The sequence below is a fragment of the Gigantopelta aegis genome, chromosome 4 (genome assembly GCF_016097555.1).
Source record: "Gigantopelta aegis isolate Gae_Host chromosome 4, Gae_host_genome, whole genome shotgun sequence".
NCBI classification, from domain to species: domain Eukaryota; kingdom Metazoa; phylum Mollusca; class Gastropoda; order Neomphalida; family Peltospiridae; genus Gigantopelta; species Gigantopelta aegis.
The window spans coordinates 24930892-24958727 of NC_054702.1; the positions used below are offsets into that span (position 1 = coordinate 24930892).

General features: G+C 36.9%; 1 protein-coding gene across 1 annotated transcript; it reads right to left on the bottom strand.

Moving 5' to 3' along the window:
• Positions 1–10295: 10295 nt before the first annotated feature.
• Positions 10296–27805, bottom strand: LOC121371980 (DNA-directed RNA polymerase II subunit RPB7). The gene is made up of 8 exons (XM_041498214.1): positions 27747–27805; positions 17937–18046; positions 15696–15855; positions 14680–14730; positions 14296–14361; positions 12347–12418; positions 11331–11364; positions 10296–11019 (listed from the first exon to the last, which is right to left on the bottom strand). The coding sequence occupies exons 1-8, from the start codon at positions 27756–27758 to the stop codon at positions 11006–11008; spliced, it is 519 nt and encodes a 172-aa protein (XP_041354148.1). The 5' UTR covers positions 27759–27805; the 3' UTR covers positions 10296–11005.
• Positions 27806–27836: the final 31 nt, after the last annotated feature.

Genomic DNA, 27836 nt, shown 5'->3' on the forward strand with positions numbered 1-27836 from the left:
TCCCAGACCGACCATGCATCAGGCTCCATTGAAAATAGTGCCCCTTTACTATATTTTATTTTATTGGAATCGGAACTGATTTTAATGTTAAGTTATGCAATTTAGAAAAGAGGTCCAACTGACATAATAAGTGTGGTGTAAAAAAACAGGGTTGATTCCAGAATCTCGAACTGAATGCCGTAACATGTAGTGAGTTGCTTCCCTTGTTGGACCCCTCGCAGTAAAGAGTGGTAATATTTTAAATATAAGTGGCGACTTTTTTATTATTATAATTTTTGTTTAAGTAGTAGAATGATATCACAGGGGTACTCTCTTCGTCTAAGGCAGAAAGATAAAATCTAATTCCGGTGTAATTGCGACATGGCTAATGTTTTTATGTTTGGCAATGTAAAAACTGTAATGCTAACATACCTGAAGATTATGCATCGGCTTCCCCATTTAAAAGCCGAATTAATATATTAACACCCACTCTCCACCATTTGCTGGTATCTCTGGACGCCTATGGTGTGTTCTGTGAGCAATACTGCATATAGCAGTTAAAAGTAGGAATATAACTTTTATATCTCATATACCAATATATTACCGATTAGTAGGGCCTAGTATGAAATTTGTATGTGCACATCGTCTACAAACAGGATAAACAAATACCACGACCACCTCAGAAAAACAGTTTACCACTAAGGGTGTATACTAGTAGTAGAAGTCTACCAAATCAAATCCCATAGACGACAATAGTAACATATGTAGCTAAAACTCCTACCTGTACAGCGTATCAATCGACATAAACACCACGGATACAAATACTACTACCCCTGACCTCAAAGTGAATCAGAAAAAAATGGGGGTCAAGTTGCTCATTTCAGAGATATCGGGTACAGAGGCGGATCTAGGGGGGCCCGAATTTTCACCCCTCCAAAACTCCCCCAACGTTCCCTTGGCATTCCGCCTGATGTCATCGGGGCCCCTTAATGGATTTTGTGGATCCACCACTGCGGTAGCGTTTATGACTATTCTAGTTCGGAACAAAATTTGAATACTTTTTTCTTTTCCTTTTTTTTTTACATGTGCCCCATACATGTTTCAAGCACAAGGCTACTTGACACAGTGGTACTTGATGAAATAAAATTGCATACATTTTTTTGCACAGATGAAACTAAAATATTTTTACAACCAACACACATTTATCACCAGTCACAGGACTTGTGGTGTTAATTGCTCTATCAAAACTTCGCTGCACCTCGAACTTTGACCCTGCCGGAAGTTATTTGGTTTAGTACTACCATTAAGAGCTTTCGTGTTTCAAACGACAAGGGCTCTATTAAACACAAACGTACTTTAGCTCATCTACGTACAATTTTAATATTTATTATTGACTGTGTTAGATTTATAAGCGTATGAGATGGGGGATCGGTGGTGTCAACAATCCCTCCCCTCACCTTCAGTGTTGGAGCAAATCTTTGCATTTAGTGGAAAATGAGCTGGCGTGAAAACTGATCACCATGTATATTTTCACCATTCTACTCGTCCTATTAGTTGTAATCTACGGAAACGTGTAGCGATTCGTTTGGAACCCTATTATAGCTGTTTGATAGTAATGTAAATTTTATTAATAAACATTGTCATCCTAATTTGGGCATGTTCGTTTAACAAGGCAAAAATCAGCTTACCCTGTAAAAAGATGCCCATGCAAACCAATACTAACCGACGCAAGCAATCTACCAGTAGATAAAAGCGCTCGTATTTCAAAAGACATGGACACTTATTCAAAGAAAGAAATGTTTTATTTAACGACGCACTCAACACATTTTATTTACGGATATATGGCGTCAGACATATCACTCCCCCCTGAATTCCGCGGCAAACATTTTACAGACAGGGTAGTACATACCACGGCCTTTGTTATACCAGTCGTGGTGCACTGGCTGGAACGAGAAATAGCCCAATGGGTCCACCGACGGGGATCGATCCCAGATCGAGCGAGCGCTGTACCACTGGGCTACGTCCCGCCCCTGGACACTTGTTCAAGACAAACGTAGGCCTATGTTCCCCTATCACCGTTCAATTGCAGTATGAATTATTGACTGCGTAAGACCTTGACACAAGAAAGTCTTTCACACGTTTCAGAGCCGAGAATATAGTCTTGATGAAAAATAATGATATTTCACAGCAAATCAAATGACGGTGTGAAAACTACCGCCTTTAGTCTTAAAAAAAAAAAATAATAACGTCGTAAAAGACGTAGGCCCCAATTCCCTGGGTGTAAATCTGTTCGACTAACATCAAGACGCAGCGTGTGCTAGCTAATTAAACTCCTTTCAGTAGCAAAGTGAAAATCAATTCTGCTTTTGAAAAGTTTTCTTTTGTAGCGTGTAAATACTTTAGAGAGTGTCGCAAAGAAGTTAATAATGGCGGAGAGAAGGCGCAGTGGCGGACACCCGTCGGACAGTATGCGGCGTGTTAAGACCACGCAATATGTGAAAAGAAACCCGGTGGGCCGTTAAACTCGGGGCGATATAAGTTGTCAGTGTTTGCACTCGCCTGTCAAGATGCTAGTGATTTGAAAAATAATCAAATACAAAGAATCGCGGGCAAAACCCAGACGAGGGTGCTCGAATTCGAAATCGATCCAAGCCTATCGCTTTCTCGATAGCTCTCCACGTCCTCTGGAATTCAACAGCTAAATTATTAAGCCCCTTTTAATGGATTTAAAAAAAAAAAGTATTTCGAAGAACATTATTTATATCCTTGTTAAGCTCTCCATCAACATTTTGGCGTGCCCTTCTTCCCCCGTGTTCAGCGACAGTGGGCGACGTTAACGTTCGCGAACTGTTTGACTGGTCTTTCGTGTGGTCATTTGGTTTAACGTTAAGCGCATAAACCGGTCTAGCAAACGCTTTTCTTAGTCTGGCTGGATTAGCCCTGCCCCAAGTACAGCCAGCAAAAGTTTCGCTAACGTTCGTGAACTATTTTATTTGATTGGTTACCGACGCAGTCATTTGGTTTACCGTGGAGCGCATAAAACGGTCGCTGGACTTGAACCCTGCCCCAAGTACAGCCAGCAAACGTTTCGCTAACGTTCGCGAACTATTTGATTGGTTCCCGACGTGGTCATCTGGTTTACCGTGGAGCGCATAAAACGGTCGCTGTACTTAGCCCTGCCCTAAGTACAGCCAGCAAACTTTTCGCTAACGTTCGCGAACTATGGTCATGGTCATTTGGTTTACCGTGAAGTGCATAAACCGGTCTAGTGAACGTTTTTTTTCTACTCAGCCTAGGTTTCATTCTAAAGAAGCAATATTTCTTTCTTTAAAAAAGTAAAATAATAATAATATAACTATTACAAGTATACAAGATGTATCTTCAGTGTATATTCCATGGCTTTAAAATATGACCAAAATATACAAAAGTAGTCATAGTTCAGCAATTTCTCATTCTCTTTTCAACAAAAATATAATTCTGCTAGATTATTTTCCCCAAGGCCAATTTTTTTTCGTTGTGTTTAAAATATTGTCATTATTGTTCAATACTTGTAAATATGTTAACATCAAAATACAAGAACTAAATGTTACATGTAGTTAATTGAAATACAATGTAAACATATTTCATAAAATACGTTTTGAAAGAGACATGGTTATCCAACGGCCATCCTACGTAATATTGGTATATATACACAAAGAAAAAGGTTAAGCACCCCTAGATATAATTAGTACTAAAATAGTCCCATTCGTATAAACTGCAAATTATGTGAGGAATATGTCAAGAATGGTGTTCCTTCGAAATAATAGGAGAGTACAATGACAACTGTGACGTCCCACAACAGAACGACATGCACGTGCATCATGCCACCCATGCTTTGCTCAAAATGCAGTATCAACACACTGTAATTGTTGACATTTAACATCACTGTCTTGTATTGTTGAAGTTTAATCGTTGAATATGGCAAGTGGACGTTTATCAGAGGCCCAAAGATGGCATATTATTGGTATGCATGCAACCGTCATGACATTCAAAAGTATAAGACGTCAACTGGGGTATCATTACACGGTAATCAGGAGACTGATACAAAAACACGGGCATACCAATGCTGTAAAGGATCTTCCACGGTCAGGGAGATAGCGCATAACGTCACAGCGCGAGGACATGGCCCTCCGTCAGCTCGTACGTCGTCAACTCTTTGCTACATCTCCTGTTCTGAAGAGCCAATGGTTACCCAATAGACGGATGTCAGCCTGAACAGTGAGGAATCGTCTGAAATTTGCGGGATTGAAGGCCAGAAGGGTCATCAAGCGTCCCTTTCTTGCTGATCATCATGAGACGCCGTTTAGCGTGGTGTTTGGCTCGGAGAGGTTGGAATCTGAGGTCTTTGCGAAGAGTCCATTGGTCCGATGAAAGCCGGTTCCTGCTCCATGTCACAGATGGCCATTTGAGAGTTTGAAGGCATAACGATGCTGCCTACACACCCAGGAACATACGTCCTACGACCCCGTATATTGGAGGTTCAGTAATGGTTTGGGTTTGCCTGTCACATGATTGTAAGCTGGGTCTTGTCACCATTCAAGGCAACCTCAATGGTGATCGGTACATCCGTAACGTCCTGCAACCAGCTGCCGTGCCATTTTGACACCATCCACTCGCCACCAGACCTCTGTACATTGATGACAACGCTAGGCCACATCGTTCCCGAGCAGTAACAGCTTTACTCCAAACTGAAGCTGTGACGACCCTGCCCTGGCCGGCCATGAGGGCTGATCTAAACTTGCTAGTGCATGTTTGGGACATCTTGGGGCAATGACCCCACTTGTACAGACTCTGGCACAATTAGAGGCAGTTCTTCATCGAGAATGGCAGCAGTTGCCCATGCAGCAGATCAGGCGACTTACTGGAGGGATGAGACGAAGGGTGAAAGCTGTAACCTGGGCACGTGGCGGGTTTACCCGCTATTGATGATTTGTGTCATGAATGTCATCTGTGGACTTCAAATAACATTTTTCATCATCAATCATGATGCTGACTTGTGTTTCTGACTCTGCACCTCCATACTTATTGTGCCTCGGTTTTTGGCTCAAATACAGCATATTGGAATTCTTCTCAGAATTATGATTAAAATTTCAAAACTGGATACACTTGTTATGTTTTCTTACTGTCAAAGATGTATTCTTGCAAAACACATTTGTTTTTCCGAGGTTATGTTATCAGGTTTTCAACGTTAAACCCCGCAAGACAAGTCATTGTGAAAAATACAGGGGGTGCTTAACTTGTTTCTTTGTGTATATCTAGATTAATATTGCGTTGCATATAGACCTATTTGACACTATTTGTGTATCAGACGTATTTAATTCTTACAACACTTTATTACACACCAGTGTAAGATATTGCTCATGTCATAACAATCACTCAATATCTAATTAGTGTAATATTGGCGTGACGTGAGCGTGACGTAGATCACTTGCTGACCCAATTCGTAAAAAAATGACGTGTAGTAGGTCTCGACATTTGCTTACTTCTGCGTTGCGGCTTGTTTGCACTTGGTTTGTAATAAATAAAATACTAAACTAGCTTGCCTGTCATACCATGTTTATGAAACTCGTGAACAGTGTTGGTATCTGATTCGCTTTCGCTCGTCAGATACCAAACCTTTTCACTCATTTCATAAAAATGGTATGACAGCCAATCTCGTTTAGTATTCTATATTTACATTACGTAGGCTAGTGTTATAATTTTCAGACAATCATGAATGTTACAGTTACGGTCAATATAATGATGATGATGATGATGATGATGATAATTAAATGTTAATACCATATCTTACTTGTGCTATCTTTTCTTTTCAGCCTGAAATAACCGAGGCGGGGTCTGTAAAAAAACACTTTTAAATTAAAAAGGGCACTTTTTTGTATTTTACTAAATGGACAACAGCTAACTAAGACCTTGGATATAAATATCATACATTACAGGTAGTTATGACGGTGCGAGATGAGATGGATTTGTGAGAATTCAATATATCGCTAGTCACAAACTGACGTCGCCGGAAAAGTGACAGGTATTATTACCTCGTCTTCCTATTTAGCGGTGTTGAGGCGAGACGACAATCTCCACGTGTCAAGGGGTGACTGGAGGATTTCCAAATCGACGTTTCATTCAAAAACATCCGCTTTCTGGATAAATAATGATAAATAATCATTCTTATGTGTACGTGTATACAGTAAGTCAAGTCGATGTTCGTACTCTTGTCCTAAAATACGCACACCCAATAAGATCAATCGCTCAGGCGATTTCTTCTTTTCATACCCGAACGTCCGCCCTACTGAACATGTTATAACTTCATGAATTGATAGCAAGTGTCCGCTCTCCTGAATACACAATTTTTATCAATTGATGGACAGCATCCGCCCTCCTGAATACACTTTATGAATTGATGGAGAGCGTCTGCCCTCCTGAATACACTACTTTATGAATTGATGGAGTGTCCGCCCTCCTGAATACACTACTTTATGGACTGATGGCGAGCGTCCGTCCTCCTGAATACACTACTTTATGAATTGATGGCGAGCGTCCGTCCTCCTGAATACACTACTTTATGAATTGATGGAGAGTGTCCGCCCTCCTGAATACACTACTTTATGGACTGATGGCGAGCGTCCGTCCTCCTGAATACACTACTTTATGAATTGATGAGTGTCCGCACTCCTGAATACACTTTATGGACTAATGGACAGTGTCCATCCTCCTGAATACACTACTTTATGAAATGATGGAGAGCGTCCGCCCTCCTGAATACACTACTTTATGGATTGATGGCAAGCATCCGCCCTCCTGAATACACTACTTTATGGACTGATGGCGAGCGTCCGCCCTCCTGAATACACTACTTTATGGACTGATGGCGAGCATCCACCCTTCTGAATACACTACTTTAAGGACTGATGGAGAGCGTCTGCCCTCCTGAATACACTACTTTATGGATTGATGGACAGCATCCACCCTCCTGAATACACTACTTTATGAATTGATGGAGAGCGTCCGCCCTCCTGAATACACTACTTTATGGATTGATGGAGAGCATCCACCCTCCTTTATGAATTGATGGCGAGCGTCCGCCCTCCTGAATACACTACTTTATGAATTGATGGCGAGCGTCCGTCCTCCTGAATACACTACTTTATGAATTGATGGAGAGTGTCCGCCCTCCTGAATACACTACTTTATGGACTGATGGCGAGCGTCCGTCCTCCTGAATACACTACTTTATGAATTGATGAGTGTCCGCACTCCTGAATACACTTTATGGACTAATGGACAGTGTCCATCCTCCTGAATACACTACTTTATGAAATGATGGAGAGTGTCCGCCCTCCTGAATACACTACTTTATGGATTGATGGCAAGCATCCGCCCTCCTGAATACACTACTTTATGGATTGATGGAGAGCATCCACCCTCCTGAATACACTACTTTATGAATTGATGGCAAGCGTCCGCCCTCCTGAATACACTACTTTATAAACTGATGGCGAGTGTCCGCCTTCCTGAATACACTACTTTATGAATTGATGGAGCGTCCGCCCTCCTGAATACACTACTTTATAAACTGATGGCGAGCGTCCACCCTCCTGAATACACTACTTTATAAACTGATGGCGAGTGTCCGCCCTCCTGAATACACTACTTTATGAATTGATGGAGAGCGTCCGTCCTCCTGAATACACTTTATGAATTGGTGGCGAGCATTCGCCCTCCTGAACACGCTACATTATGGATGGATTGAAGTTGAACGTCTGTTCTCCTGAACACCCTACATTATGGATCGATTAAAAGTGAGCGTCCGCACTCTTGAACAGGCTACATTATTGATGGATTGAAGGCTGAACAGGTTACAAATTATATTTTTTGTGGTTATCGGTTTAAGAATTAAAGATATTCATGGGTGTGACATGAATGAAACTAAAGTCTAATATAATATTCACTGTTGGTACATGGAAGTGCTCATCATATTGTTTAATGGTGATATACTACATGTATAACATCATATAATAATGACCTGTTTATAAACAACGATGGCGTTTTTTATAAATTAGTTACATAATAATGCCATAACTATATTGTATAGCTATACAGCTTCACATAATAGGTTATCTAAGAAACTGTTCACTGTAACCGTGTGAATAATAATTTATTTTATTAATTATACTTTGTTGTAAAATGTAGTCGGCGCAGACTCACAACAGTTGAAGAAATAAATGAGTCTTTGGCCTACATAGCTAATGGCTATTTACGATTTTCTATTTAGATTTTCATCCAATTCTGTCAGTCTGTGTGGTCCTTAACCATATGTCTGACGCCATATAACCGTAAATAAAATGTGTTGAGTGCGTCGTTAAATAAAACATTTCTTTTTCTTTTAATTCTGTCAGTCTAGACAATCTCAGCAATTAATTTTTTTGCCCATTTTATTAGTTTTAATAAAATGTACATAAAGCATCTTCAACTATATTTAACAATCCTTTTATTATAAAAATATAGGCTTTAACTGTTTTTAATTTTACCATTTTTTATGGCTCTTATAGGTGAGGGTAAAGAAAATATGTCTTTATTATTACCTAGACGTTCACTTTCATCAATGTTTCGATAGTTATTATATAATTAATTTGCTTTAAAAAAAAAACCATAATAATAAAAAATAAACCAACATGAGATGCATGGCAGGCATTTGGGCCGTGAAATTGGCCAGAGGATATTTCGTTTGAACAGCCACTTTTTTAAATTTCTGGTACCTTCAGAATAGTTAAACTAAATTATCTTGATGTTTAAAAGGGCTAACTAAAATCAAGTGAATGGTGGACCGAAATAATCGGTCGTTTTTGGTGAAAATCATGCTGAGGCATATTGTCTCGACCTTGAGATGTCCTGCACTAACAATATAACAGAGGTTGATTGTTACTAAGACCGTGGTATGTGCTGTCCTGTCTATGGGAAGTGAATATAAAATATCGCTTGATGCCAGTTGAAAATGTAGCTAGTTTCCTCAGACCGTCAGAACTGCCATATGTTTGACATCCAAAAGCTGATGATTAAATAATCAATTTCAAGGCTAGCTCTGGCACTTGCCAAATTCGCCAATTGCAAATTTTAAAAACTGGCGAATTTTATTTTCATTTGGTGAAATAATTTCATGTATTAATTGATATTTTGTTACAAAATAACTGGGTATATATAAAATTTGTAAGTTTAAGAGAAAATTTAGTATTTTCTGCTGACCCGCAACTAGCTCTGAATGTGCTCTAGCGATGTTGTTAAACAAAAACAAACTTTTAATGAACTCAACCGTACAGTTAAACATTGTTACCATGACAACCCAGATATATTGAAGCTCTGGTCCTATAAAACAGCACTAGTATTATCTTCATCTCCAATCATCACCATGTCAAGAGTTTTTGGTTTGATCACTTCAACATCAAGATAACGATGTTTGATTGTATATAATTAGTTTGGGAACATTCCTTTATTCCAAATGCTCATTACTCTAAAAGGTTTGGGATGTCCCTCTATTCAATTCCTTACGATCAATTCGGAGTAATGGGCATACAAAATACTGGCCTGCCATCCTATGTCAAGAATAATCTTGACATAGGATAAAACTGCATTTTAATATAATTATGGAGAACACCGAGTAGTTTACAATGCTACGTCCAATCTAACCACCTCTTTTGTAACGACCTCCACCCAGCCCCAGGAAAAAGAAGTCACAACTTCTTGTTTGGGATGTAGCCCAGTGGTAAAGTACTTACCTGATGCATGGTCTAGGATCGGTACACCCATTGAGCTATTTCTGGTTCCAGCCAGTGCACATTGACTGGTATATCACAGTATGTACTATCCTGTCTGTGGGATGGTGCATATAAAGCTATATACCATAACCAGATGCGAGCGATCATTTTAGAAATCATTGATTTCAATTGCGGTATAAATAAATCTGTCGCATTGCACGCATACAGTTAGGATACGGCAATTGAAATGAATGATTTTTAAAATAATCGCTCGCGTCCAGTTGGGATACAGCTTAAAAGATCCCTTGCTACTAATGGAAAAATGTAGCGAGTTTTCTCTCAGACTATATGTCAGAATTAACAAATGTTTGACATCCAATAGACGATGATTAATAAAAATCTAAATTTTTAACTTTAATTGCTGGTCTTTTTTCAATCTGCCATAGTAATTCATGTTTGAATCACAGCAAAGTGGTCCAGCAATATATAGATGCTCCATTTAAAAACTGGTAATAAAATATCAATTCTTTATTATTCTTCCAAGATTTTTATTAAAAAAACTGTTGTCATCCAGCACATTAAAATCTTCTGAGTTTTTACAAAGAAATCTTTAATTTAATGCTGTTCCATAAAAAAATGTTAACATAAATTTGGCAGAAAACACTGCAATTATTATTGTATGCCCAGTGGGTCTGCTACATTTTTTCTTGCTTAAATAAAATGTTATCCCTGCAGCCCTCCCTCTCACATGATCAATTCTGCAGTCATGTGTACAAGGGATGGGGTTTTGTTTGGGGGGTAGAACCCCCCTGTTCAAAGCAATTAGGTTTTTTGTTTTTGTTTTTAAAAATATATTTTCCAGAACACTACTCAAACCCCCGTCAAAAATTTCACTTTCCAGTCTAAACCCCCCCCCCCCCCCCTCCATCCCACATAATTTCCTTCCTTCCTGTATGTCTAGAACAGTCCTTGTGGAACTGTCAGAATTGCACTACAGCAAACATAATAACCAGTGATGGGAAACACAAACTCAAGTACTTCAAGTTAATTGGTCAAAGTCTGTGTCATGATCTGCACAAAAATACATCTCCATGATGGAATATACAATTGTCTGGTAACTCTTTCAGGATCTGTTGTTTTTGATGCCTCACAACATAAAAATGTTGTGGTATCTCCAAGTGACACTCACAAAAGAAGTCTGAACATGTGGTCGGCCATCTTATATATAAAGACAGCATCCATCAGCTCACCAAGCCTATAAAGAAAAACAACTTATTAGAGGTTTATATGTTGGTGGAATTAATGTCACAAGCACTTGACGTTAAGAGTAAATGATCATTTAACGATCTAATATCAAGAATAATTTGTTATATGTTGTTACCAGTACCACCAATAAAACACTGTTGCATATTACAGACTCAGGACAAACAGAAAATATAACCATTGCATGTTCAATCCAAGACAAATTCAAAGCTGTATTTACAAATTACACCGTTGACAGGTAATAAAAGGTAACAATTGTAAATAACTTGATTTATTTAATGAATTCACAAGTAAACTACTTACCCAAATAATCATCCATGAGAGTTCCAATTGCAAACTGAAAGGAAAAAAGGTCAATACTTAAAAGAAGTCATTATGATGGGCATACAGATTGTCATTAACCAAAATTCATTACTTTTTAAAGACATTTTTCTATGACATTTAAAAAGAGTTTCAAGGATGTTTCTATGATTATCAATAGACATAATATTATGTTATTATGTAAATTGCTACTCTAAATGGGAATCAGATTATTTTAATTTTCCATGACTTTCTATGATCAAACTCAAAATTCCACGATTTTAGTGGCCAAAAAAATTATTTTTGAAATCCCATGACTTTTAGGATATTCACGACCCACTAGAATCAATTTACCCTGGAAAAAATTTGAATTGAAAAAAAAAAAAAAAAAGACTGAAAAATATCTATTCTGCATTTGTTTTTCAATACAACTTACAAACAAAAAGAATGCAACAAAAAATATATATATGTAAGACAGATATTAAGATACTGAAATGAGTTAAAAGCAGGGCTAGTTCTGCCACTCGCCAATTGAGCCAATTGAGAATTTTAAGAACAGTCTGCGAAAAACATTAGTGTAGCGATTGATATTTTGTTGCAAAATAAACTGTAGGTTTTGCATTTTTGAGATAATTTGGCGAAATGTTCTGATCACTCAGAGCTAGCCCTGAAAGGTAACTAAAGGCACATAAATTCAGACTCAAATATCTTAATGCCTTGGCTACAAGCCGTGAAAATTGTCTCCCATGACAAGGAAGTGTGTTAACAGTTAAAAAGTTAGTTTTGTTCAATGACATCATTGGAGCATGTTGATTAATTAATCATCAAATTGGATGTCAAACTTATGGACATATGGTTATTTTTACTAATAGTAATCAGGGGAAACCCGCTTCATTTTTCTAATGCTGGAAAGGGATCTTTTATATGCACTTTCCCACAGACAAGAAAGCACATACCACGGCCTTTGTCCAGTTGTGATGCACTGAGCTAAATCCCACCCCTATGTTAACAGTACATACTATGTCTTTGGCATCCACACGGGTTCCAACTATCTTGATCCTAATTTCATCGTCTGGCTGAATAACAATATCCTGAAAATAGAAATTCCACACTTTTTTAACAAGAGGAAACAAATATCAGGACATTTTAAACTACAGCTAACCCACGAATTTGAAAGTCAAAAACGGCTATTTCAACACTTGATTAAAAGAGAAAATCTGTAGCCTACTCCTCCAGAAAAGCAGCAAAGAAATCTTTTACATGCACCTTTTCTTAGACAAAACAGTACATACCACAGCCTTTGATATACCAGTCATGGGGCATTGATTGGGGCAGGAAAACGCCAAGTTAACTGAGAGCAATTGATCATGCTACCCACCACACCTCAGTCACTCCGCTCCTTTAATATTTAACTCTTATCCACCCAGCTTTACAACCTGAAAACTGACCCAAGTTTCCAAACTGAAATATGTAATTGTGAACCTACATTATTCAACCTCAAATTGTAAAAAGCTAATTTAACACTATTTTGATGTGTGTCATAGTTTAGAGGACATATTAGTGAGTCTAATTACCAAAATAAAATTTACAGAAGAACTTATTAAAAAAAAAATTATAAGTTTTTTTCAAAACCCTACGATCACGATCCATGACATCATTGTTTATGACAGTTTATTTTCACTTTCAATCGATGATGAGTAATCCATCCATCATCTAATTCAAAGTCTGTATCATCAGTTATTTTCGGTGAATACATCCTTTACAAATCTTTAGTCTTCATTAAATAATAATGTCCAACATGCAGGCATCAAAATAAGTCGAGAACGGTTGTTCAGGTTACCCTGAGGTTACCACATGTAAGAAAAGTCGAGAACGGCGTTTCGTTCTTGACAAAAATTTCAACGTAAATGTAGTTTCGTTTCCGAACGTAAACCAGGCAATGCATTCCAGATTTCAGTGTTTCATTTTCTAGTATGGAATGCCATCAATATTCGCGCGCACTTGTGCAATTGCAAGCAGCGTTTAAGCAGCACCCACTAGATGAATTTACTTCTTACGTTTTGTTTTCTCATACAAAATTGCACCGATGTTCGTGCACACTTGTGCAATTGCAAAGCAACTTCGGCAATCCACATTTTCATTTACTTCCGGATTTCGTTTCTCATACCAATGTTCGCACGCGCCGATACAATTTCAGAACCTCTACGTTAAAAGTAGTAGTAACAGGAATGAAACTCTAACTTTCATATAGTTATGGTAACCTGTGGTAACCTGTAAATGGGTTACCAGACACAATGCTTATTTCGATGCCTGAACATGTTTTAAAAGAAATAATTATACAAATAGCGAGAAATTGAAACCATGTGTGCGTTACATCATCAATAACATTTACACAAATTTAGACTGGTTTTTTTGGTTTTCTTTTCAATATTGTAATAACAACTTAAATACGAACACCAGCCAACAAAATACACTCAACATGTTCGACTGTCATTCACAGAATCAACATAGATAACTCCTGTGAATGTTGACAGCTGTGTTTACAAAGACCGGTTGTGTCTAGACTACAGTCAAGAATGGGTTTTTACGTTAGTTTTGCACATTTCGACTGCAGTCAAGAATGGGAGGGAAAGAGATAAAAGCTGCGACCTCTATAATATTTTTATTATCTAAGCATTTACAAATGATCATCCAGTTCTGTTTCATACCTAGGACACACCATTCTACACTTTTAGTTTGAAATGTGGCACTTGTTAGGGCTCACATTGGAAAGAATTTTGGTACAGCCAATTTTCACAATGAGTATTTCCTTGAATAATATTCAAAAGTGGCTTATCTAAAGAAAATTTTATTAGCCAAAAATAGATTTGGTGGAGTCCTGATCTGTTACAAAGGTAAGGGATAACTTCATTAAATTCACAATTAAAATAAAGTCGACTCGGTCTGTGTATCACTTTAGCTGTCTCACCTCTTCTTTCGTCTTGTAGCATGGTGGGTTTGAATTAGGATCAAATTCCATGTCTGCAGGAATGCTCTGAAGAAAATGAAAAAATATGGATATAGCAATTACAATACTTGTAATCAAATAGAACAGAGTTTAATAAGGAACAAATAAATATTAATAAACAGAAAATTCACCACCAACAATATACACAAAAATGGACATAGATCTACAAATATCACAAAAAGACTCGTAATTAACCATCCAAACAATCAGAGTAAGCAAAGTTTGTTTTGGTTAACGACACCACGAGAGCACCAAAAAAAAGTTTTGGTTTGTTTAACGACACCACTAGAGCACATAATAAAAGTAACAATAAAGACAAAACACAAAAGGTTACTGTAAACTTACATGGCGTGAGATGAAGCAGGACAAAGGGCCAATCTCCGTGAAGAGCCCAACCTGTAATTAACAATCAATCCCATTACGATTACTATCAGTTACATTCTTAACTTCCAACTGTGATTGTTTACAATAAAGATTTAACAAGTACATCGCTACAGCAGGTTGTTCCTTATATTTCAGGGTACATGATTGTTTATTCAAATTAGGCAGCTATATTAAATTTACAATGTAGCCAGCCCAGAAGTTACAATAACTGACAAGTCTGATATAGTTAACTATGAATATGTATGTACAGTGAAACTCCTCTAAACCGGACCAAGTAAAAAGTATGGTTTCAAGAGGTATCCAGTTTAGAGAGGTTCTCTTCCATACATATATTCAGAAAGGGGGCATGAAAAACATCCAGTTTTGAGGGAATTCCAGTTTACAGAGGGTCCAGTTTTGAGAGGTTTCACTGTACTAAGTACTTAGAAAATTATGACAAATATTTACTTAGTAAATAACAAACAGCCAACAAAAAAAATCATTTTAAATTGAGAGTAAACAGAATTTAACATGGTACTCAAGTCAAAAATGTACTAAAACCAAATAACACATTTAACCTTTTAACATAGATTTAAGAATTAAACAATGCTGAAGACAGATGGGTAGTCAAAATTACGTTAATAAACAGAATCTTCATTATGTTTTAAAATAGGATACTACAGTGAAACCTCTCAAACCCGGACCTTCTGTAAACCGGAATTCCTCCAAAACCGGACATTTTTCACGGTTCTTTTTTAAAAATCAATGCAGAAAACAACCTCTCTAAACTGGATATCTTTTAAAACTGGACCTGTTTACTTAGTCCCAAGGGTGTCTGCTTTAGAGGGTTTCACTGTATTATATTTGTATGTTAAACACCTTTTATAAACAAGGTAATTAATCTGTAAAATGTAGCCAGTGCACAGGATACAACAGCAGATGAATTCTGCTGGCCAGTGGCTTATTTTCAATGTAATGTTGATCACATAATTCATCACCTTGTTTACTTGGGTGACCACGGCATCCAGGACTTCTCCCTTGAATGGACGAAACACTATGGCCTTGTATTTCACGGGGTAAATAACAAATCCGCGCCCTGCCTGAATCATCCCAGCTCCTATGTTGTCAATGGTGGTCACAGCTATGACAAAACCATACCTAAACAATTTTAAACAACAGACTTAAGTCAATATTCCTAAAGTGAAATTAAAATTTTAACAAAATAAAAACACAATGCAAAAACTAAAACAAAATATAATAGTAACAGGGTTTTTTTAACAACTAAAATGAGTGTGTGTTGGAGTAGTGTGATAATCTGATATTTTTATATTTGGCTTTTAAATACTAATTTCGTAAATATCAAAAATTAAAAATCAAAAGAACATAACAGTGATTTATTCTGGCGATCTGAAATACCAAACATGGGCTTCTTCCCAAAAGCAAGTGGCACAACAAATTCCTAATTTGATGAGTAAATAATTTTGTAATTGTCTGTTTTGATAAATTAAATTAATACAGGGCACAATATTTAACATGAACCACCATTCTGTTCACGTGTCGGTTACGAACCGCAAACTGGTTACGTCATGACCTGTAAACGTTCAGAAATTAAAACTTAAAAACTTCACGATCACAGGACATTTATTCATGCAGACATACTACTAGTATTTCGACAAATGTTTTAGGCTGAATTTTAGATACTTGATAAGCAGCAAATCAGTAAACAACGTTATATTTCAACAGTTGTAATTTGCAACCAGTCTAAAGTAAATGTTCAGTATAGAGTCGAGCCAAAAGTTTTAAAGAAATGTGCTCAGACCGCTGGGGACGGCTAATTTATCTGCTAATATTTTACCTCTAAAGGAATATATGTAGACATAATATTGGATTGCCTATAATTTTACACATGTTAAAAACAGTTTTAACATAAACAGGAATCCAAAAGTGTCACAAATTTTTTAAAATACTAACATCGCATAATGAGCTTTAAAAAACAAACATTTGGAACGTCACTGTAGTATAGAAGTACTATCGATAAAGTGAAAGTAGCGTAACCAGTGCAAAACAACAAAAAGGAATCCCTTCAAATAATTATGTATCTATTTCAAAGGCGTAGTGCCCATTACGCACAGTACGCATGTGCGTAATGCAAAAACATAATCCGGGAATAGGTCAAGGCTGTATGTAATTGTTCTATAAAATATCCTCTTAAAATTGACTCGAAAAAAGATAGAAAAAAAATGCGTTCGAAAAGGTTCAGAATGCATCTACAGCGGTTCTGAGTTTCAAATTTTTCACAGGGGGAGGCCTCCCGAATCCCCCGGCTCGGGCATGCCTTTGGCGTGCGTAATGCTAAAAAAAAATCTGGTTACGCCCCTGTATTTTGTTTCAGTACTGGGGCTGATATTCAGTTCTTTTATAATATTGTTAACTTTAGCAAGCATTAAAGACATATTTTTTTGGTAAAATGTTTCCTTTTGTATTTGTTTTAACTTTATATTTGAGCTAAAAACTATGTATTTAAAATATAATTTCAACGTAACCAATCAGATAACCCACGGGTTACGCAAATATAATTCACGTAACCGAACAATTGGTTACCTAGGTAAAAACAACGTGAACCGACTTCCGGTTACCTCAGATTTTGAAATATTGTCCCCTGTTAATAGTGCATTGCCAAGATCCATTGCCAGCCTAAAACAAATCCTAATCACAATTAATCGCGCTATTCTTTCCATGAGATTCCGATGACAATCCTGGATATATACATGCATACATTTCATATCCACATGGGCAAAAGATTATCTGATATTTACATACATGTATATTGCTGTAAATACATGTCCATATACATGTATACACTGCCACATTTGCAAAGTTACATACAAATATGTTATTGGGTTTATTAGGGGTTTTTTACATTAAATTTCAACATGTAGCAAAATACATTTTTTATGCAGCAAATACATACATGTATGCTTAATGTACAATTGTATACAGACTCAAAGTTTGACAATCTTTTAACCTGATGCTAGTGTTTTTTCCAAGTCTGGCTAGTGCTTGAAAAACCCCAAAACAAAGGTTTCTGAGCTTCACTATTACCAGTAATTTGCGACCCATTCCTAAAAGACACAAGTGTACTTTTAATGAAGTTCAATTTAAACAGTAAAAACTTCTCTTTTTTTAAATAACAACATGTAAATAGATACAACATTTGAATAGAAAAACAGATTACATACTTTCCTGTACATGTTCCTTCAACTTCAGTGAAAAGCTTCTGTTTCACTATATTTAACAGGTTTGGCCCAAAGTATCTTGGATGAAGCAATATATCATGCTCAAGAGATACCTGAAAGAACAAACAGATTTTATTATTTCCACAAACTACCTAATAATATAGGCTTTCTGCCAGAGGGTAAAACAGGTATGGCGCCATACCCAAATGTTTTGGCAGATTTTTTATTTTTGTAAGTTAACTTTCTGACAAAATTAATCACTCTTATCATTAATGTATGACTTTCTTAAAACCGTAACCCTAGACTTAACCCATTTTCTTTCTGTTGACTGTTCAGAGCTAGCTCTGGGTAAGCAAAACCATTCGCAAAATTAACTTAATTTAAATATGCAAAATCCACCGTTATTTTTCAACAAAATATCAAATAGTACGTGAAATTTATATGTTAATGGTGCTAATGTTTTTAGTGTACAGCATATTTTTGTCACATTTTGCAATGCTGACTGGGATTCAAATCCCCAGTCTCTGTTCATTAGTCTACTACACCCATATTCATCAAATGAACTGGTTGTTCAGTAGCTTGATGAAGATGCTTCTGTGCATTTTACAGGAAATAATCTGAAATTTATTTTTTTAACTACACCTCAGATCTCACCGTGAAAATAAAATTGAGGGGAGTGATTAATTGCTGCCCTAAATTAGGATTATGAGAAGCCTTGTAAGATGTTACCCAGGGCTCACCCTGGATGCAAAATAACTGTAGCCAAAATATTAGCCAAATGGAATTTTTATTAGCCATATTGAAAATGCTTTAGCCAAATTTGTTTTACACAGTACTGTATAGAGTATTTATATATGAATATGAAAATGTTTCTTTTTCAGCTAATTGTGTACAAGCTGGAATAAATAGGAATAACAAAACCTCAATGGGGGTAGGGGCAGTTAATATATTACTTCGATTTTTCAGCGGGGATGGGGTTATGCAATATCTTCAGAGTTTGAAGCCAGTACCCCATACACCCACCCCCACTTCTAAGGCATATGACATTAAATTAACAAACATACAGAAATATGAGGGTGGGTGGATGTTTATGGATAGTTGTTTTTTTCTTTCTTCCTTTTTTCCCAAATAAAAATTTGAGAGCTTTTTTTTTATATAGAGCTCATTATTTCTTTAAATAGCAATCTTTGTTAGTCTGAATTCTTTTTTTTCTTTTCTGTTTTTTTTAAGTGACCTATCAATTCCCCACCCAAACAATTTCATAATTTGTGCCACGTTGTTGCTGTTGATTTCAGCGTCATGTTGAATGATTGTTGTGATTTCTGCTTACTAAATACCTGGGCTAAGAATTCCGACTTCACAGTATACTCCATTTATTAACACACACACCCCCCCCCCCCCCAAAAACAAACAACAACAACAAACAGATCTTCCAGACATTGCTGTCATACATGTTGAATGCATGCCGTTAAAATTAATAACCGTGATTATTAAAATAAGCAAACATTATAAGGCCTACGCTGTATTCTACATTCTCATTACCGGTCGCGAGATCACTAATATTTGGTAGTATTATTAATTATGTTTGAGGTGTCGGATAGATTATGTAACTGTTTGTTCACATCAGAAGACAAAAAATGGCTTGGCCAAAATTTTAGCCACTTGTAAATTTTATTAGCCATTTTTTGTAAAAATTAGCCAATGGCTAATTTGGCTACCGACAGCGCGAGCCCTGGTTACCATACTGAGCACAGACATGTATTCCTTTGTAGTATTTTTTTTTTTAATTCACATGCCAAGGGGAGTTAAAAAGTACCATTGGGGGAGCAATGGTGAACCAGAGTGACTGCTCCTCTTAAACAGTGAAGTTCAATTTCCAGGACTGGCTATGGTGGCGCAGTGGTTAACCCACTAGATTACAGGCTGGTAGGTACGGGGTTCGCAGTCTGGTACCAGCTCCAACCCAGAGTGAGTTCTTAAGGGCTCAATAGTGAAGTGTAAGCACACTACTCTCTCTTCTCTCTCAGTAACCACTAACCAACTAACCCTAACAGACAGCCCAGATAGCGAACGTGTGGCTGAAGTTGGACCAGAACTAATTGTAAACATGACCGTGTTCGTGAAAAATTAAATCGAAAGTCGGTCGGGTTTGTAGAAACACTGACTTGAGCATCTTTATCATCAGATTCTGTTTTCGCCAGTTTGGCGATACGAGAAATATTTTGTTCGCCAAATGATACTTTTATTAGCCCATGGCGAATTGGTGATCAGCTGGCATGAGCCTAGTAAAGGGTATGTAACAAGGAAATAATTTATTTAACGACACACTCAACACATTTTATTTACGGTTATATGGCATCAGACATATCACTCCCCCCTGAATTCCGCGGAAAACATTTTAAAATTCGACGGTAAAATTTGATGAATTCTGCAACATATAAAACTGAAAAATAACACTTAAAATTAAAACTAGATGTTCAAAATGTTACAGATTTATTTAAAAATCGCAAAAAAGCAGACGGTTTATGTTTTAAGCAGACGGGTGCTTCCAGAAGATTGAATCATTAAAACTTGAAATGGAAAAAAACCCTTCTGTTTTTACGCTTATGGATTCTTTGTCAAATGTGATTTGTGATTAATTAATACTTAAATATTGTTGCTTAACATCATGATTCCAACAATCAATACTTAATATAATTATTTTATATTAAATAGAATGGAATTGCTGAATCCTATTTCATATTTGTGGAATCTGTCAAAATGTAATTACAACCCGTCTTCGTCAGTTTCCATAACCTACGCACCGAGCAACGATCGGAACATCTCGCCACAATCCATTGCACTCTATCTTGCGAGAATTTTCGATTCAATGACAGAAACTAAAGGCTGGTTCCAAACACAGGTTACGCAGACTAGTAACTGTGAGGCGGTTACTAGTCCAGCCTGTAATAACTTAAAAGAAAAGAAACAAATGATTTATGTTTCTATTTATTACTGCATGGAAAGTAAACACTATTAAAATTCCATGTTTAATGTTACAATTCAGAAACATCGAACATTTTGCGGTGTTTAAGACAAATTCTACGGCCTAAAATTATGAATTCTGCACGAAAAGTTTATTTTCTGCGGACAAACAACTATTCTGCACGATGGTGCAAATTCTGCAAATTTATTCGGAAAACCTCGACCACGTAAATGTATTTGTAGGTCCAATCAGAACACCTTGGCCATGTCCGTCTTTACTTTCCATTTCGTTACAATCGGAACAACTCACATTCCACTACACTATGTATCACAGAAAGATTTTGTTTACGAGACCAAGGTTTTCCAAAGTTATATATATTTTTTTTTATTACTGCCAAATCGGGCCACTCACAGCAACACTTTGACTCGCCTGTACAACTTTTGAATGGCCCGCGACCGAATTTCATTAAAAAAAAGAACTTACTTAAATTGCACTGTAAAAACATGTTATCATATCATACAAACTATCATACAATCTATATTGACATCGTTTGCAGTGACGATTGGGTGTTTGGTATATTCCAAAAGAAATGAAAACGTTCCAACACTATATACAAACTATCATACAATCTATATTGACATCGTTCGCAGTGACGATTGGGTGTTTGGTATAGTAGACTTGGTATATTCCAAAAGAAACGAAAACGTTCCAACACTATATAATATAGTGTTGGAACATTTTCGTTTCTTTTGAAATATACCAAGTCTACTATACTATATAGTGTTGGAACGTTTTCGTTTCTTTTGGAATACTGTATAACCGGAAATTTTCGTGGTCTTAATTTTTCGTGGTTTGGGGTATAAAAACATTTCAAGGTTTCTTATTTTCGTTGTTTAAAAAATCTAAATTGAAAGTGATTTTATTTTCGAGTTTTAGCAAGTCTAGTTGCAATAATACTTGCTATTGTTGATTAAAGTTTCACTTCGGCTGCCAGTTCTTCGATACTACCAACGTGTAAAGTTAAACAATAGAACAGTCACCTGTAGCCTAATTGGCCACTGTGATACCCGGTATGCTATTCGACAGACAACTGATCAGTCTTTGATTTTGTGTAAAGCCAATTACGATGTATGTGCGAACAAAGCACTTAAGGACGCCATGAAGTCTAATTTTACCACATGGTATTCAAAGCGGGTTTCCCTGGCAATGAAACACGGCGAAGTTGTAACGGACATCAAGATTGAAATGCATACTTCGGCGATAAAACAAATTCATACAAGGTGGATTATGAAAGTTATGGCAGAATTAAAAATACGCCAGAAAATATTGAAATCTGCATTCATCCACCCCAGAATCTCTGATGCAGTGCGGGCGGACATTGACAAAAACAATATACTAAATTTAAAAATATTTCATTATATTCTACAAACAGTGAGATTCACGCAATAACTTTAAAAAAATTCTTACTTGTTGTTTTGACTATACTATTCTCTTGTCGTATCCGGTGGACTGCGCATGACAGGAAATAAAATGTTCCGGTAAATTGTCAGTGTGTTATGGTTTTCACAATAAATATTTTAGTTAGAATTTGATGATTTTTTGTAATATTTTCAAGGATTTATATTTTCGATGCCGACTACTTACCCTCAAAACCCACGAAAATAAAAATCCTCGAAAATTTCCGGTTATACGGTATACCAAGTCTACTATACCAAACACCCAATTGTCACTGTGAACGATGTCAATTCTCGGAACCGGCGTGACGTCACACGGCCTAGTTACCGATCATCCGGGTCTTTGGGGGTGAAGCAAAGCCTTAGTGATTACTGGTTTACATAGAATAAACTTATCATATTAACTTTTTACATGCCCTACATATTGTCATTTATTTTCTGTTGCTAACACATAGTTGCAATACGTCTTATGTGTATTATAACAGCTTGGGTTGCCATATAAGAGAAACGAACAACGGGAATCTGAATTAGTATAATCTATATTTAGTACCGATGTGTTTCCGTGTACTTTGAATGTCGAGAGGACAGGGCAGGTTGGGCAGAATATAATTTTTGTTGATGCAATTTTCAGGTAATGTTAATTATAAATTTTAACAATTTTGAAATGATAAGATAATTATTAATATAATAATTATGATGTGGGCTACAAAATATATAATTTGTATTTATAATAAAATTTGTATGCATGATTAAGGTGATTATTTTTATGATTTAATAATTATTTTATTTCCATATAATATGTAATAATTAAACAATGGCAAAGTTGTTACTTTACAAGTTCAAAATTACAATAGTATTATTGTCATATCTTATTATATAGATGTATTGGCAACAGTATAATGTTCCACTGAATACATTCTTTTATTCTTAAAACAAAATACAGTTTCTTGAAATAATGAAATGCTTTTGTTTTTACAGATTGCAAAATTACCACATGATGTTGCCCTTCCTTACCGGTTGAATGCAGGCAACAAAAAATAGCAATAATAAAATATAGCCATCCTCAGACCTTGACATCTAGGGGGAGCAATATCTCTCTCTACTTACCCATCACACCTGAGATTAGTTTCAAGGAGAATAATATATAGTTTCCTTTGGCAGTATCAATATGGTAATATTTTAAATTGCCCCCCATAAACTACATTAGGGAGCAAATAATCAGTTCCCTCAGTTATTTTCATGTCGAGGTCTACAACCTAATAAAACATAAGTGTTACCTCATCGAACAAACATGCAAATGTTTTAATAATAGGGTTTAACCTGGTATATTTAGAAATAAAACACAAAAACATACTTGAGTAAATAATGGTTAATATATATATGTATAATATTGGTGTTGTTTTATATCTAGTCACAATGGATATTGCAGATATTTTCTTGTTCGGTCTTGTGCTGTATTGTAATTGTTACTGCAGTTCAATTTAAGTAATATCTACAAAACTAATTTTTAATAGTATACAGCTGGAGAAAGGAGACAAATATGGTTGTTAATAAACCGATCTATATCGGTATGCCTTCTACTAGACTACACATATTTAACCTAAGTTGCTTTTAACCTCATGTAGATGCACTTATGTAGCATATTCAAGAAAATATATGAATGAGATAGTTAAATGCTATATTCTCCATGTCAAACAGTGTTTTCAAAATGGAAAACAAATATCAGATATGGCAGTTGACCATTCATTTTATTGCAGGTAATTTCTAAAGCAGATTACACACACACACACTGAACTGTAGAATACCATGAAACTACATATATATGTAAAAAGGTAAGTCCTCTAACTTGAACAAGTAAAATTTACAAATGTACCACCACCACCAAATTACACTGATCCACAATAGAATAGATTTTTATGTATTTTTAGATTTATGTATATGTATGTGTAGTGTTTTCCCTAGCTTGTTTTAGCACGGTGCAGCACCCGGCCTTAATAGTCTAGCACCATCTTGCCTTAATCAGCACCATGCTGCCCTGAGATTAAATAAGCCTTTTTCACTAATTAATTCTAAAATTGCCTTTAAAAAACACCCAAAAAAGTATTATTAATTAATAAAATATACCTTTTACATCTTTTGCCATTCATTTATTAAAGCAAGCACATAAATTACATTAATGTTTATTTTAATTAATTTTTGTGTATTTTTAATGAAAAAAGTGCCCCAAAAATGGTGAAAATGCCCCAAAAGTGTTTGGTCTACCATGCCTTGACAAATTTCTAGGGAAATCACTAAAGTGTGTGTGTGTGTGTGTGTGTATGTATATATACTCTTCAAAAGAAGAAACGCAAAACCACATTGTCGTAACATTTGGAGAATTGATTTAATTATTGAATGGTGAGTCCGATAATTACCAAATGTTGCAGGATTGTTCACAATTCACTCTAGTCCATTGTGAGTAAGTGATAGGACACACCACCAAGGTCAAGGTCATCTGGAGTCAATACCGGGTGTGGCCTCCGCGTGTGTTGACAACTGCCTGGCACCGCCTGCCCATTGAAGCAACCAGAGTACGGATGACGTCCCGGGGGATGGTGGCCCACTCGGCCTGCAAGGCTGCTGCCAGCTCGGGCAGGGTCTGGGGACTGTGGTTGTCGCTGTCGGTCCAACTCGTCCCATAGATGCTCAATTGGGTTCAAATCCGGTGATGTCGATGGCCAAGGAAGGACATTAATGTTGTTGTTCTGTAGGAAAGCCGTTGTGAGACGTGCTGTGTGAGGCCTGGCGTTGTCATGTTGGAACACTGCGTTGGCGTTGGCCATAACTGGAACGATGTGTGGCCGGAGGATCTGGTCAATGTAGCCCTGTGCATTCAGGTTGCCCTGCACGTGGACCAGGTCAGTTCTGCCAGTGTGTGAGATGGCTGCCCACACCATGACACTACCCCTGCCAAATCTGTCCACTTCCTGCACGCAGTTTGCCGCATAACGTTCACCACGACGCCTATACACGCGACATCTTCCATCATGACGTCGGAGCAGAAATCGGGACTCGTCACTGAACCACACCTGTCTCCATCGCAGTTGAGGCCATTGTCGATGAATCTGGCACCATTGCAGTCGGAGTCGACGGTGTTGTGGTGTTAAGATGACACCTCGAACTGGACGTCTGGCACGAATTCCTACCTCACGTAGGCGGTTCTGTACGGTCTGGTCGGATATCCTGCGCAAACCTGGTATTGCTGCGGCTGTGGAGGTGGCAGTAGTCAATCGTTCCCGAAGGTGGCGTACCCGGATGTAGCGGTCCTGCCCGGGGGTAGTGACCCGTGGTTGACCGGATCTAGGGAGGTCACGTGTTGATCCATGTTGCTGGTAACGGTCCCACAGTCTGGAGATGGTGCTTGGGGACACATGGAATGCCCTGGCAACGGCCGTTCTGGATTCGCCTGCGTCTAGTCGACCGATGGCATTGTTTCTCTGCGGTTCACTGAGACGTGGCATGTCCTAGATTGTCAACTGTCGGCCAGATACAGAGGCCAGGCAAGCGAACACCCTGCACTTTTATACTGTCGGTGTTCATGTTACACGTGCAGACAACGCACGTGCAGTGGTGACATGGTTTGCACGTGGCTGCGTTTTTGCGAATATTCACATTTTGGAACTTTATTGTACAGTAGCTGCATTTTATCGAATGTAACCGTGGGAATGTGTTTGGGACATGCAATGACCTTATATTCACAAAGCATGAACCGGTAGGAAACATAAAATCGGAGTTATAACCCATTTGTACCCTTTTGCGTTTCTTTTTTTGAAGAGTATATATATATATATAATATATATATGTATGTATGTATATATGTATATATATATTGTATGTATGTATATGTATACATATACATATATAGATATATATATATATACACACACATATGTATGTATGTATATATGTATATATATATATTGTATGTATGTATATGTATACATATACACATATATATATATATATATATATACACACACACACACATTGGTGAGTAACCTAGAAATTTGGCATATATATATATATATATACTGAAACAAAGGCACACACACATTATTTACCCTCAGCACCAAAGTAAATACTAAACACAGAGAGGGGGTGGGGTGGGGTGTGGGGGGGGGACGACCTATATTTTCTTACTGCAGGCCTGCTACACACACATTTGCAACAAAAAAAAAGTTTAAACAAGAATTTAGGCCTATATTACAATTATTATATGTGTGTAATTTAGCAGTATAAACTTTTATTTTAAAATTAAAAAAAATAATAATAAGATGTAGTACTACTAGTAGCTGTGGTATGGCAAAATAAGTACAAGTATAGATAATATCCAAGCAACTAAGATTAAATGAAAAATAAAGACCACACAAATTTAATAATAAAGGAATATACTCTTTATTCAAGAACTGGATACATCGTTTTGTTGGGGGGGTTTTCATGGAAGACGATGGAATTGTGTATTTTATTTACAGTATAATGTGGGATTTTTATCACTGCACATGCTTTAACCATTTTGTTTGCTAAATTAATCTCTGTTGGTGTCAACAAGCAACATCATTAAAGTCAACGTAGTCACATTCTGTGAGGGAAGCCATGGAATTCCATCAGGTTTGTCGTTTTAATGACCCTACCCACAAGCCGCCTAGTCTCTTCTTTTGGACATTTGTAAAACGATTTTTTTTTTAACATCATGTTATGGTTTATGCAGCCAACTGCACAAGATGTGTTAGGCATCGTGACCGTTAAATGTTGTAAATGATCAACCAAAGTTGCCTCATTTCACTATCAAACCATACGTAACTAAGGAGAAGCTTCACCGCGTCACGTGATAAACAATGGCGGCCAGGGGTCGAAGTACCCGTATGTTCGGTTCCGAGAATATAGATTGTATGATAGTGTGTATGATATGATAACATGTTTTTACAGTGCAATTTAAGTAAGTTCTTTTTTTTAACGAAATTTGTTCGCGGGCCATTCAAAAGTTGTACGGGCGAGTCAAAGTCACGAGTGTTGCTGTGAGTGGCCCGATTGCCATTGGGCAGTGAAAAAAAAAAAATCTAAAGTGTATATGGCCTTATGTTCGATGGCTTAACCATGACGCCGTTTAAAGAAATAATAATATGCAACATATTTATTGTGTCATGACAAAAAGAAACCTTTAAAAAGGGTAGACAATTCTGAAAATGTGACAAATCGATATTTTATGATGAATTTTAACCAATTTATCGGAAATTTTTAAACTGATTTAATTAGATGAATAAAACACTGTCACTGTGGCATGAGTTTGAAGGACTTTCTATTGGCACTGTCAATAACCCTAACCCCAACTCTATTTATGATAATGTGGATCCTTACGTGAAAAAACATCTTGTTTTCCAAATCTCATGCTACCGGAAGTTGTCGTATCTTCTGTGATTTATTTCCACATTCTTTGTTGGCGCACCC